At 37.2% G+C, this 13042-nt stretch overlaps 1 protein-coding gene across 1 annotated transcript; it reads left to right on the forward strand.

The window, feature by feature from the left end:
- Positions 1-244: 244 nt before the first annotated feature.
- Positions 245-12350, forward strand: pla2g15 (phospholipase A2, group XV). The gene is made up of 7 exons (XM_047386206.1): positions 245-834; positions 6425-6581; positions 7507-7625; positions 9027-9125; positions 9208-9432; positions 10625-10737; positions 11038-12350. The coding sequence occupies exons 1-7, from the start codon at positions 693-695 to the stop codon at positions 11482-11484; spliced, it is 1302 nt and encodes a 433-aa protein (XP_047242162.1). The 5' UTR covers positions 245-692; the 3' UTR covers positions 11485-12350.
- The last annotated feature ends 692 nt before the right edge of the window (positions 12351-13042 follow it).

A 13042-nucleotide genomic window follows, 5' to 3' on the forward strand; every position in this document is an offset into this window, starting at 1 on the left:
TGCGAAATTATAATTTTTCTTACTTGGTAACCCTAAAACTAGAGCTCTATAAAATCCACTTTATTCTTTTTTCATAGTCTGCTTTTTCCAATTATATTCATTTTTAATAAATAAGGTTATATCCTAAGGTACAGGAATAAGAAAACAAGTAATAAAACAATACTAATCATTGAGCCGTGTAACCAATAAGTGTCACAAAAATCTAAGTTAAGAATTATAGATAAGGGATGTAAACGAGGCATAAATCACGGTAAACAGCCATTTATTCTTTACAAATTAAGGTTATTTTGTGTTTAAGATAACATAAGGAATGAAATCTGAAAACAAAAAATTTTTCCATACTCCATTATCTTTTTTCTAAACTTATCTAGTTCCTGAAAACAATAAAAGCAAATTCCAGACGTAGGAATCTGTGTTCTGCTCCAAAACAAAAACACGATTACTTGTCAAAAGTTAAACCATCCCCGCCCTGGATCACATCTGCGGTCGATTCGTCAGGCCTGCGGTTGGATTTGCTCTGCAATCTGCACCTCGTGATCAGCAGTTGTTTACTCATCGTCGTTATCTGAGGTGGTTTGATCAGATGATCGGAGGGATTTAATCAACGACAGGAGCAGTCGGCGGCAGAGCCTGCTAACACACAAAGCTGAAGGAGCTGACAGCGACCGACCGGCTATGACACATCGAAAACCATGGCGGGTTGGCACCGGTTAACAGCTCTCTGCATCGGCTTGTTGTTGTTGTTGTTGTTTGTGGATCCGAGCGGCGGCAGACCCGCAGAGAAATGCCTCCAGAACAAGTCCTGTCAGAACCGGAGACCTCCCGTCGTCCTTAGTAAGGCGTATATTCTTTGTTTTGTGTCGTTTCCAGCAGTAAACATCATATTAGAGTTAAAACGTAATACTGCAAAGCTCTTTTTAATTCATGCTGGGGAACAGCATGTCCCACGTTAAATGGATTTGATTAAAAGAACATTCACGTCCATGTTGAATTCAGGGTCTGATTTTTGGTTCGAGTAAAGGGCTATTTGACTGTTTTTAATGACTCTACCAGGTCTAAACCCTCAGACAGATGCTGTGTTGTTGAGCCCAGTTCACCCATCAGTTCTGCCGTCTCTTCAATGCACGTCTAAACGGCGTTTTACGCCACAACCTCACGGTGCATTCACGTACACCTCGTGCATTAGAAAACTCCATCAATTTTTTATCGTCAAATGTCTTATATTCCTAATGACATCCATTTTAAAATCGTTTCACTGTTTTTTTTTATTTCATTATTTATTTATTTCATTAACTTTTAAACAATACTAAGTTCATGTGTGTAGATTAATAATTATTTAAGTCCTGTGTCTTAAAATGTCCCTCGGTTTAAATTGAAACCTGTTAAAAGTTGTGAACCTTAATCACAAAAAATAACTTAATTTTAAACAAACCCTTGTATATTGCCATAAAATGTTCGACAAACTATCTTTGATTTTGATTAATGTTCTGCCTTTTAGTGGTAAGAATAAATGCCAGGAAACTGACATGTAACCGTCCTTTTATTAAGCCCAAAAGTCACTACTGTTATTTGTTATAAGTACGTAAAATTATATTTTCACCATTTAAAAACAGCAACAGAGGATATTCTGACTGTGAGCAAAAATACATTTCTCTTGCGTTGCTTTATGAACATTGTAGTTTAATCCAAAAATTAAGATATAAATTGCACCCAATGATAGAATGAGAATCAGGACCTTGCTTCCACAAAGTAAACTTGTTTGTATATCTAATCAGCTGATTTCTATAGATACTTGAACACATTAACAGACTGATTGATTGATAAAGTAAAAATCCTTTTCAGGTAAATCAAACATTACTTTCTCAGACCATAACGTCAAGCGTAAACCCCAGCTCAACAATAATTGTTTAAAAATTGTTTATTAATAAGGTTACAGTGACTGTCCAGTCCCATGGACAGCAGCACATTTATAAAGGAAATTCAAACTAAGAGGGAAATCAGAAGATTGCATGAAATTTTCAGCAATTTTTGGTTCCTCTTCTGTAATTTCCTTGGACTAGTCAGTGAGCCTTGAGACACAGACACAGAAACAGCTTAAACTGCCAACCAAGGAAAGAAGAAATGAAACAAAAAAAGTATTGATGGCAATAATAGTGTCTAATTTTGTGCAACGCACCATTCCCTACTTTTAATCGTGGGTGCGAAGGTGATAAGCTTCTCATCTGATATGATTTGAGTTGATTAAGTTGGAGATTTTTTAAAAAAGTGGTCACTATAGAAAGGACTGGAGTTTTGGTCCGATTATATCACTCGATCTGGTCAGCATACACCAGTAAAAGCACATGAAAATGGCCAAGAAAGATCTTGGTGATATTTAAGGTAGAAAAAATATATTCTTAATATGAATATCCTTTTGTACAACTTGACTTGAGTGCACCACTGGTTTAAAATGCGGTAGTAATAGGCTGTGTAGAAGCGCCTGTCAAATTTAAACAGGAAAAAAACTCTGGAAAGTTTTTATTACGATGAAACTCTTTCCCTTGTTTTAGGAAAAATCAAAAGAGTCGATTACAATGTTTTCATTTTAGCTGTAAGACGACTTTAATTATCGAAATGTTCCTAAAAATACAATTTGATTTGTAAAACCTCTCTTTAATTTATGGAATAGTTATTATATTATTATACTTTAGGGGGTTTTAGTTGTTTGTTTGTAGCATTCAATTTACGCTGTCTTAAAACACAGCTTGATTTTTAAAACATTTATGCTATTGGTGAAAATGCTAAAATCAGTCATTTTAGTATTTGTTTTTTGTTTGTTTTTTAACTACCTTAGACTGTGTTTATCGTAACTTGTGATTTAATTTAAGTGAAGACCTGAGGTGGTTAAAAATAGCCAAAGAAAAGCCCTAAAACTGTCCTTTTATGAACATTTATAAACAGTTTAAAGTTTCATAAATGATGAACTGTGTTTTAAAGAATCTGTAATCACTGTATAATAGGTTTCAGTGTTTTAGATTTTGAACTAGAGCACATCAATGATAGTCCAGATTCCTTAATATACATCATTATTGAATAATTGCAGTTGGGTGTTTATACTGCAACAGTCTTGAGTTGTTATTTATATATTGTAAATTTTTCTTCCAAGGAGAAAGACTTGTTTTATTTTTTGAAGTTGTCTGTTGCAATAGGTTTCCTATATCCTTTTTGGTATTTTTACTTTCTTTTAGAGTTTATTTTATTTTTCTTCAGTGGGGTGCTGGCCATCTCACACCTTCTCCGTTTCATACTTTGGTGCATTTTGGTTCTCACATTTCCACCTTTTTCTGGGAACAAAAATAATCCATCATCTGTAAACCCAATAAATCCTATATACCAGCAGAAGGTCAACCAGAATTATTTTGGCTTGATTTGCTGTCATAATCTTTCAAATTTCATAATCGTCAAAAGGTCCAAATGGGAAACAGAACCACAATCATGGAAAATATGGTGGAAAAATAACATCTTCCAGAAATATTTGAATAATTAAAATCCAATCCAACAAATAACATGCAATACGTGACAATAATTCATCTACATCCTGAACTACAGAGAGAAATAAACTGATACGCTATGGTTGAAAATGTGGGACGGAAATGGAAGTAGGGTGGGACGGCATGACAGCGAAGGCACCGTATACGTTGGTGGGTCCTCCAGTTTCCAGTTTGATTCTTTTACCTAAACCAACAATAACTGTCTTATGGACAAAACTAGGATTTTTACCATGACCTTGGTTAATATCAAAACAATCTTTATTTGTTGTGAAGTTCTTTAAACGTGACTCAGTTTCCTTTTTTCTACTTTCTCTGTTCCTCACATTTTGCACAATTTACTATTATGCCTAATAGCTCTTTCACAATCAACTTCTTGTTGCTAATTCTGGTTCAAACCTTAAAATTTTAGGAGAGGAAATACATAACTTAGTTCTATGATTTAGACATAGTGTTTGTTAAAGAAATGCTAATTTTTCAGTTTATTAATCAGTGATTTATTTATGCTCCTCTGCTTTAGATCATTCTTCCAGGTAAGAACAAGTCAGGGACATGAGAGATGACTCCAGACTTGTTTATCGAGTGTTTGAGCCTTAAAGAGTCCAGACGTCTTTCTGGTCATATGACAACACACAGACTGAATTTGACTCCTCAGCACAGCAGCCACTTAGCTTTCCTAATTACCTAATTGTGCCTCTTGGAAGTTTTCCGTTCCCTCAGCACCTCTTCTTCCAATGCCTGATCCAGTTTAAAACATTTGTAGTCAAATATATCAGTGCACTGTTTAACTCTGTGGAAGAAAATCCTCATTCAGTGGTTGGAGTGTTGAGTTTGGAGAAGTTTATCTGTGTTTGTTCAAACCACAGGCTCCGTCTGAACACATGAGCTTGATAACTCTGTGTAGCTGCTCTGATCTCCAGCATGTTGTTTGATTAAACTTGTGCAAAAATGAAAAAACCGCATGATAAAATCCTAATTTTTAGTAATTGAAGAGACATTTGTTCCCAGGAATCCAAACAATCCATTTTTTCCAGGAAGTCAAAACATTCCCTTCACCCTGGATAGTGCTGTAAAATCATGGGTTGTTTTCAAACCTCGGATCAATTTGGTGTCTGTTTTCAGGGAGATAATTCTGAGTGTCCTGTGATTCGCTCTGATAGCGCAGCAGGGGTGGAAAAATCCTGCAGCAACCTTTAACTTTAAGATCGATGTATATAATCAGAACGTTGGCTTTATGTTTGACTTCGTGTTGCGTAAAACATTCAGGATGACAAAAGGCTCACTGCTGAATATACGTAGGACAGAAATATAATTCTTGATTTAAGTTTCTTTCTTTTAATTTCTAAGCCACTTATGGCTCAAATACACACATTTTCACATTAAATAGCTGCTGTTATTAATGATATTAATAATTTAAACAGCAGTTAGACAGTTAAAGAAAGGTCTGTTTATTTTTGAACAGAAGGGTAAAATTAGGTGAATGGAAAAAGTTAGAATGTTGGGGTAAATATTTAGGATAGAAACCCTTTTACCAAGTCAGGAACAGACAATATATACTGTCAAAATGCAAAATCTTTGAAAAAAGTGCAATTCTTTCATATTTTAAGATTATATTTTTGTTATTGCCAGTCCTCATCATTCGCAAAAAATATAAATAAAAACAAGATACAGACAAATCTGTGCTTGAAGAAAATCAGATAAACATGTTGTTTACAAGGCAGAGTACAATGGTTACAAAAACAATAAAGAAACAAGTTCAGGATTAAAAGTAATAGAAAAAGTCATATAGAATAAATGCAGGGTACAAAATAACTATAATAAAAGACAATAGTAATATAATCCAGATAATTAAACCGTGACTAATAAAAAAAACCTGAGATATGAAGGCAGGGAGAATATCTGCAAGTGAGGTAGATAAATAACTGCTCAAATAAAAAGTAAAAAAGAAGTAAATGCAGGATAAAAACTACAATAAAACTAATGCCAGGAAAAAACATAATAAAAATTGTAAGACATTTATTAATGCAGTAAGAAAATATTTTAAAAAGGAGAACAAGTGAAGGAAAAAAATAGACTTTATTAGAATATCAACATATTAATTCATTTTTATGTTTTTGTTGTTGTTGTTTTTTTAAAGAAATTGTTCCAGCTTTGAATTTTAATGCTGACTTTGTGTTTCTGGATGCTTTTTGTAAACCGAAGACATCGGCTGCTGTACGTTTGTCTCCCCAAAATGAAACTCTTCATCAGTTCTGGACGTGTTGAGCCGCATTCCTGCTTCACACCCTGCCTGAATAACGTGTCAAGACAGACTCCTTTACGTTTGGAGCCATGTTATTAAAATGCATGCAGAATATGCTTTGTCCTGCTTGAAATACCAAGACAGTGTTGTTGCTTGAAAACCTGTGTGTTCCAGCACACACTGTTTATTTTTCTACTGAAACCATGCAGGGATTTCCACTATGCAGCACTTTGGTTCGTATCGCAGTTGGAGTCAGAGGATCACCTGTTATGTTCAGTTTTTAGCTGTGTGCTCATATACATTATTTAGTTATCCTCATTCCTCAGTCTAGTTAATAATGTGTTGGTTTCTTTCCTGTTTTTTGTTATTTAACTTGTCATTGGCATTCAAATTTAAATTATTCATATATTTAAAAAGAATTTCGAATTTTTTATAATGTTTTCAAATATATACATGTTGTAATTATTGCATTTTTGTACAAATGTCTTTTAAACTCTGTTGCTTAATAATTGTATTTGTTAGATAGAAGTTACAGAATTGTATGTATTTTTGTGGGTTGCTTAGACAAATACTCAGCGAGGTTTTATCCATCCAACATTTTCTGATTTGAAATGTTCTGAGCTTCTTGGGTGACTCTGGATGTTGCTTTTTGCAGTCCCGGGGGATCTGGGGAACCAGCTGGAGGCGAAGCTGGATAAACCCAGCGTGGTCCACTACATGTGTTACAAGAAGACAGAAAACTTCTTCACTCTGTGGCTCAACCTGGGGCTGCTGGTGCCCTATGCCATCGACTGCTGGATAGATAACATCAGGTGGGCATCTTTTTCAGAGCCAAATTAAGATCTGAATTGTGTTAAAATGTCAAAGACTTTGCTTCTTCTTGTTGACTGCAGTGTTTGGTGTTTCCCAGTGGTAAAAAGTGAACAGGTCTGAGGAGGCAGTTGAATGATTTTCAGTGAGAAAAAGCTTGTTGCCTCTTTATTCAGATCAGACAGATTACTGTGGAAAGACTGTAAACTAACTCTAGTTTCTTTATATTTTACTTTCAAGCAGGCTGACTTTGATAAAGTCTCTCAAAGTGTCCTTGTTCAGCAGACCTGCAGGCTTTCAAAGTTTTCCTTTGACCGCTGATTGTCTGGTCATGAATCAATTTTTTCCCCCATTCATTAATGCGCCGTAGCTAAGCAGCTAGCTTTTGTGCTAACAACGATCTTTAGTGTGAACGTTACTGCTGAAGGAAGGAGAATTGCTGATCTGTTTGCAGCATTACGAAGATATTGTAAAATAGTTTCAGAGGATGTTTAAAAAGCAGTGAGAGAAAGGCAATATTAATAATGTCCAAAATACTTGTATGGTTTTATATGATTACATGATAGCAATGATGAAAAATGATCTGGACATATTTCACAGCATTTTAAATTTTTTGCCATTTTGTTCCATTTTTTGACACCAAACAGTGAGAAAAAACCTGCTATAGGGGAGTTCCTTTAAGCTATGTGTTCATCAAATGTTTAGCTCTGCTGGTTAAAACCCAAACACTTGTTCTCACATCTGCTTGGTGGAAACAAAGACCAGAATTGGAGATCTTGCTTTCACACATCACAAACAGTGTGGTGGACTCTGGGACTGAAAACAGGAACTGCTTCAGTTTAGGTTTAACTAGCAAAACTCTGTGGTCCACGCGGATGCGGAACTGATCCAGATGTAACCATCAACTGTCTATGTCTGTTTCTGTAGGCTGATCTATAACAGTACCACACACACCTCTGACGCCCCGCCAGGTGTGGATGTTCGAGTCCCGGGTTTTGGAAAGACGTATTCCCTGGAGTACCTGGACCCCAGCAAGCATAACGTGGGTGAGTTAAAGACCTCCTAGAGAGTCCTCTGGGAGGTCTATCATCTTAATCCATCCCTCCTAGGGTAGAATCTTGGACTGAATCCGGTTTCCTATAGTTCTGCAACCTGGCTCAGCAAACCTCTTCTCTGAGACACTTCTTGCAAGCTTCATGGGTTCCACAAAATGATAATTAAATAAGTTATGGATTATCTAAATATTCGATGAAAATCAAAATCCCCTTTAACAGAAAATAATCAGAAACAGGCTCAGGAAGACTGGCCATCTGTCTTGACCAGCTAGGGGCGGAGACAACAGGAAACAGACAGAATAACACGCAGGCGCGGGGCTAGGTGTACATTAGCATTCAATCTGTCTGCATACAGGAATGGGTCGAGAATAAAGTTGTGGAGAAGTTAAAAGCTGGGTTAGGGTATAAATCGATTTATTAGTGCTCTGTGAGCAGTGCTGTGAGGATGGCTCGACTGCAAACCAAGATATTGTTGTCCATCAGAGGTGACAGCCTGGGAAAGGATACCACGTATCAGAGAAACAGCCAAGAGGCTCATGGGAGAGTTGCAAAGATCCACAGCACAGGATATTAGTGCAACTATTAGGGATGATCTCTACAAATCTCACCTTTATGGAAGACTGGAAAGGAAAAGACCATTGTTCAAAGACAGTCACAAGAAGTCCTGTTTGTATTTTGCCACAAATTATGAAAGGGACACGGCAAACATGTGGATGAGGGTGCTCTGTTCAGATGATGCTAAAATGGAACATTTTGGCCTTTAATGCAAAAATCTGTTGTGTAAAATTAAAACTGCTCTTTAGCCTGAACACACCATGCGCAACGGTGAACGACTGTGGTGAAAGCTTCATGCTGTGGGATGCTTTTCTTCAGCAGGGACTGGGCAGCTGGTGAGAGTTGATAGAAAGATGGACAAAGGTAAATACAGGGTGATCCTGGAAAAAAAGATTTGAGACATTGGGGTGGCGTCTCATATCTTCACCTTCCAGTAGGACAGCTACCCCAAACATACAAACAGAGCTACAATGGAATGGTTTCGATCAAACCACATTCATGTTAGAAGGACCTAGTACAAGTGCAGACCAAAAACTAGTTGAGAAACTGTGGCATGGCTTCAAAATTGATTTTATCTCTTCATCCACTCAGACTGAGCTTGAGATATTTTTCAAAGGTAAATGCTTCAAAAGGCAGAGCGCTGTTTGCAAAAACCAGCCGCCACAGAGACAGTTTCTCCCCACACTCTGTCTGACGAACACAATGAACACCTTACAGCCTGGGTAGTCAGCTACTCTGCTCTGAAATGAAATTAATGTATTTGCACTATTTTAACCTGCCTTTTTTTAAATAAAGAAAAATCCAATATCTAATATATCTTGTATTTGCATCTCCCAGGCATGTATTTCTTCAGCATTGTGCAGGCAATGGTGGAGTGGGGCTACACGAGAGATGACGACGTCAGAGGAGCTCCATACGACTGGAGGAAAGCTCCGAGTAAGCACCAACACCAAAGAAAACAAAAGTCACAACTAAACCCGTGAGCGAAGATTCAGTTTAGTTATTTTTCTTCTTCTAGATGAGAATAAAGAATATTTCCAGGCGCTGCAGCAGATGATTGAGGAGATGGCGGAGAAGGCCAGTGGACCTGTGGTGCTCATCGCCCACAGCATGGGGAACATGTACACGCTATATTTCCTCAACCAGCAGAAGCAGGCCTGGAAAGACAAATACATCAAGGCTTTCATAAGTCTAGGAGCGCCATGGGCCGGCGTGGCCAAAACCCTCCGTGTGATTACATCTGGTGAGGCAGAAGCAGGACTACGAAAGTTGTGATGACTTTCAGCTGGTCTACAACCAGTGAAACTTAAAGATATGAAAATTAAATTAACATCAGAAGCAAAAATGTAATGTTTTAAAGCATGTAAGCATAAACAATAATGAAGTATAAAAAGAAAATATGTGCAAAAGTAAAATGGTTTAGTCCAGTTTTTCTTCAATAGCTTCTGGAATGTTATAGGGTGAAAACACAGAGAGAAACACAAGTAAGGAGGACCAAATACATACTTGGGTTACTCCATAACATGAAGGCTTGTGTGAGATGAGAGTATCTCTATTTTTATGAGAGTAACACCTGTTCCACAAATGAAAATTAGACCTATTTTAATAATCATTACCCATACTTCAGTCTGTCACCCATGTTAAACTTTTTTTCTGTAGCACAACCCTTTACTGAATGTTATCTTCACTCTCTGTTCAACTTCTCTGTTTAACTTCTATCTGCACAAGACAGAAATACAGAAAAGCTCTGTAAGAAAGATGCATAAATGCTCCTATAAAAAGCTAAGCCAACACAGGCTCACAGAAAGTCAGTGAGGCTTGTAATATACAACTTTACCATTTATTTTTACTAGTTTTACCAATTTTTACTTAACTTCTCAAGCACTACGTGTTTCTTTGCTGTATTACTCCATAAATTTCGTAAAACAAAGTTACATCACATCCTGTAGTTATTGACCAAGTCCCACAGCTGTAAGTACAAGCCCAAATGATTACCCATCCACCATCATGCATAAACACCTCACACCAACGGTGAGAGTTGGTGTGAGGTGTTAAATGACCTTAAAACCATTTCCAGATATATGGGCAGAAACAATTGCTTCTCTAAGGTTATTGCTGATGTCTTTTCATCCTGACATCGTGTTAACACGCACCTCTGTTCTTATATTGCTGCGCACATGACTGACGATACGTAGACCTAGCTTCTTCTTAATTCCTATGGAAGCAGAAAGGAAGGACTTTTTCTGCATTTGCTTCTGTTTTTCTTTAATGAGTGTTCACAGTTTGTCATCAGAGGTTGCATGTACCCAACTGTAAAATAGGATCAAAAAAATTCTTCACGCTTCTCAGGAAGCCAGATAGTGAAACTCTGGTGCAGAAATAATCTCCTGACTTTCAGTACTCTGTACCATGTTTTCTTTGTTCCCTATATTCAGGCGACAACAACCGCATCCCGGTTATCAGCCCACTGAAGATTCGCTCACAGCAACGAACCGCCGTCTCCACCACCTGGCTCCTCCCGTATGACCACTCTTGGCCCAAAGATCAGGTCTGTAATCAGTGATTTATTGCTTTAAATTTTTCACATCTGATCCTGACTATCATTTAGTCTAATTTTCCTTGTGTTTACATCCTTACTGATCATAAGAGTCCTGTTTTTGCTTGGAAGTTTGACTATTTGTTGACATTTAACCTGCTCATTTCCACATTGACCCAAATGGGGTCTGATTTGGGCACATATTGAAAAAACAATACAAACAGAAAAGGGGTCAGAATTTTGTAGAAGATAAAAGATCTTAGATTAAATCCCATTCTGCTGCCTTATTTACCAGTTTATTACCATCTCCAGGTTTTTATCAAAACACCCACCACCAACTACACTGTGAAGGACTATGAGAAACTCTACTCGGACATCGGTTTCAGAGACGGTTGGCTGATGCGTAAGGACACCGAGCCGCTGGTGTCTGACCTGACCGCCCCCGGCGTGGCCGTCCACTGCCTGTACGGCAACGGGATCCCCACGCCAGAGGCCTTCCAGTACTCGGACATGTTCCCAGACGTGGAGCCCGACGTGGTGTACGGCGACGGGGATGGGACGGTGAACCTGCGGAGCGCCGTGCAGTGCAAACGGTGGACAGGGCAGCAGAAGCAGCCTGTCGCCCTCAAAGAGCTGCCGGGCAACGAGCACGTAGACATGCTGACGAACATCACCACCGTGGACTACATCAAAACTGTGCTGTTCTCCCCGTCAAGCTGCCAAATGCTTGATGTACATGGCAACAAATGTCTCAACTGAAAGTGTTCAGATTTTCCTTGAGAAATCCTGAATCCTGTTTTGTATGAACTGATACGTTTAACCCTGAGATCTACAGGATGTTAAGATGTTTTTGTTGGTTAAGACTTCAAACGTTTTCTATTGGTCTCAGATTTCACAAAGATTTTATTCACCTTGTAATAGGATAAAAGAACATGCAAGTGTCAAAAAGCAGGGATGGTTTATTAAAGCTGTGAGAGATTTCTGAACTCCCTTGACAGTAACAAAAATTTTAAAGCACAGATTATAATCATCTAGTTTATTAATTATATAAATGATTTTGCAGATTTGTGTCTCAATTTCATGTAACTTCTTGTGTTGTTGATTATTTATTTTCTGCACTCAGCGAAGCTGTTGCGGTTTTTATGTGGTCAATGTTACACGAGTTACAGACCACCGCCATATCAAGAGTGTGATTTTAGTCAGAAAAATTATTTTACGATCCACATTTTATTGTGTAAAATATATTAGGAAATCTGTTTGATGCAGGGAAAAGATCAAAATCTTTTGGTCCATTTTTCCTGTTTGTGTGTTTTTGTTGGGGTTTGGTTTGAATCAGGTGCCTTACAAGGCTTTAATTACAGAAAGCTAGAAGGAAGAGACTCTTCCTGATTCTGTAACTCTTTTTCCTAGATGTTTTATACTTTTCTTTGTTGTTTTAGCAAATGTCAAATGCTCTGTTATGACTTGTTATAGAAAACCGAACTCCTGCTGTGCAGATGTAAGGAGAGAAATCTGGACCTGAGTGATTGTACTGTGCCATAAGGCCCTCACTGACCAAACTGATATTCTATGAAGTTTCACTTCTGCTCATAAAGGTGTGACATAAACAAGCTGCCTTCTGAACACTCGTGACTCACTGTGTTTTCTCTATAGTTGGAGCTTCTAAAAAACAACTATTTTACAAATACAATAATACATCTTTTCCGCCTTTATTTTGTTCATTTATTATTTGTGAACCCTTTATTTTTGTCTACTGTCATTCCCACTCTGTCTAGATAGATAGATAGATAGATAGATAGATATACTAATTACAGATAACTTATATTTTGAATTATCTATCTTAAATGTAAGATAATTATCATATTATTACATAATCATGAGATTCTAGGCCATAATAAGGATGAACATCTCATAATTAATACCTAATTATTATTTATTTCACCTATAACAAACTAGCTCATTATGGTTTTCTACCTCCATGAGATACTATCTTAATGTTTCTCGTAACACTGACTTAACTATTAACCATCTAATGAGATGAAATTCTTACTAAATATGATGAGATACTATATCATAAATATGTCTTAGCGATTAGCTACCTCATATTCATTAGATACTGGCTCATTTGCCATTAGTTATCTCAAAAGTATGAAATTCAACCTCATTTTGACTGGATTGTTTGATAATCAGGATCAATTTGAAATGTATGCAATTGACTTGAAATCTGTCTGATTGGATTAAATTTACGTTTTCCTCAACGTGCCTTGAGACATCTGTTGTAAATTGGCACTTAATAAACTGAAATGAACTGAACTAT

Source organism: Girardinichthys multiradiatus, chromosome 2 (assembly GCF_021462225.1).
Source record: "Girardinichthys multiradiatus isolate DD_20200921_A chromosome 2, DD_fGirMul_XY1, whole genome shotgun sequence".
NCBI lineage: Eukaryota > Metazoa > Chordata > Actinopteri > Cyprinodontiformes > Goodeidae > Girardinichthys > Girardinichthys multiradiatus.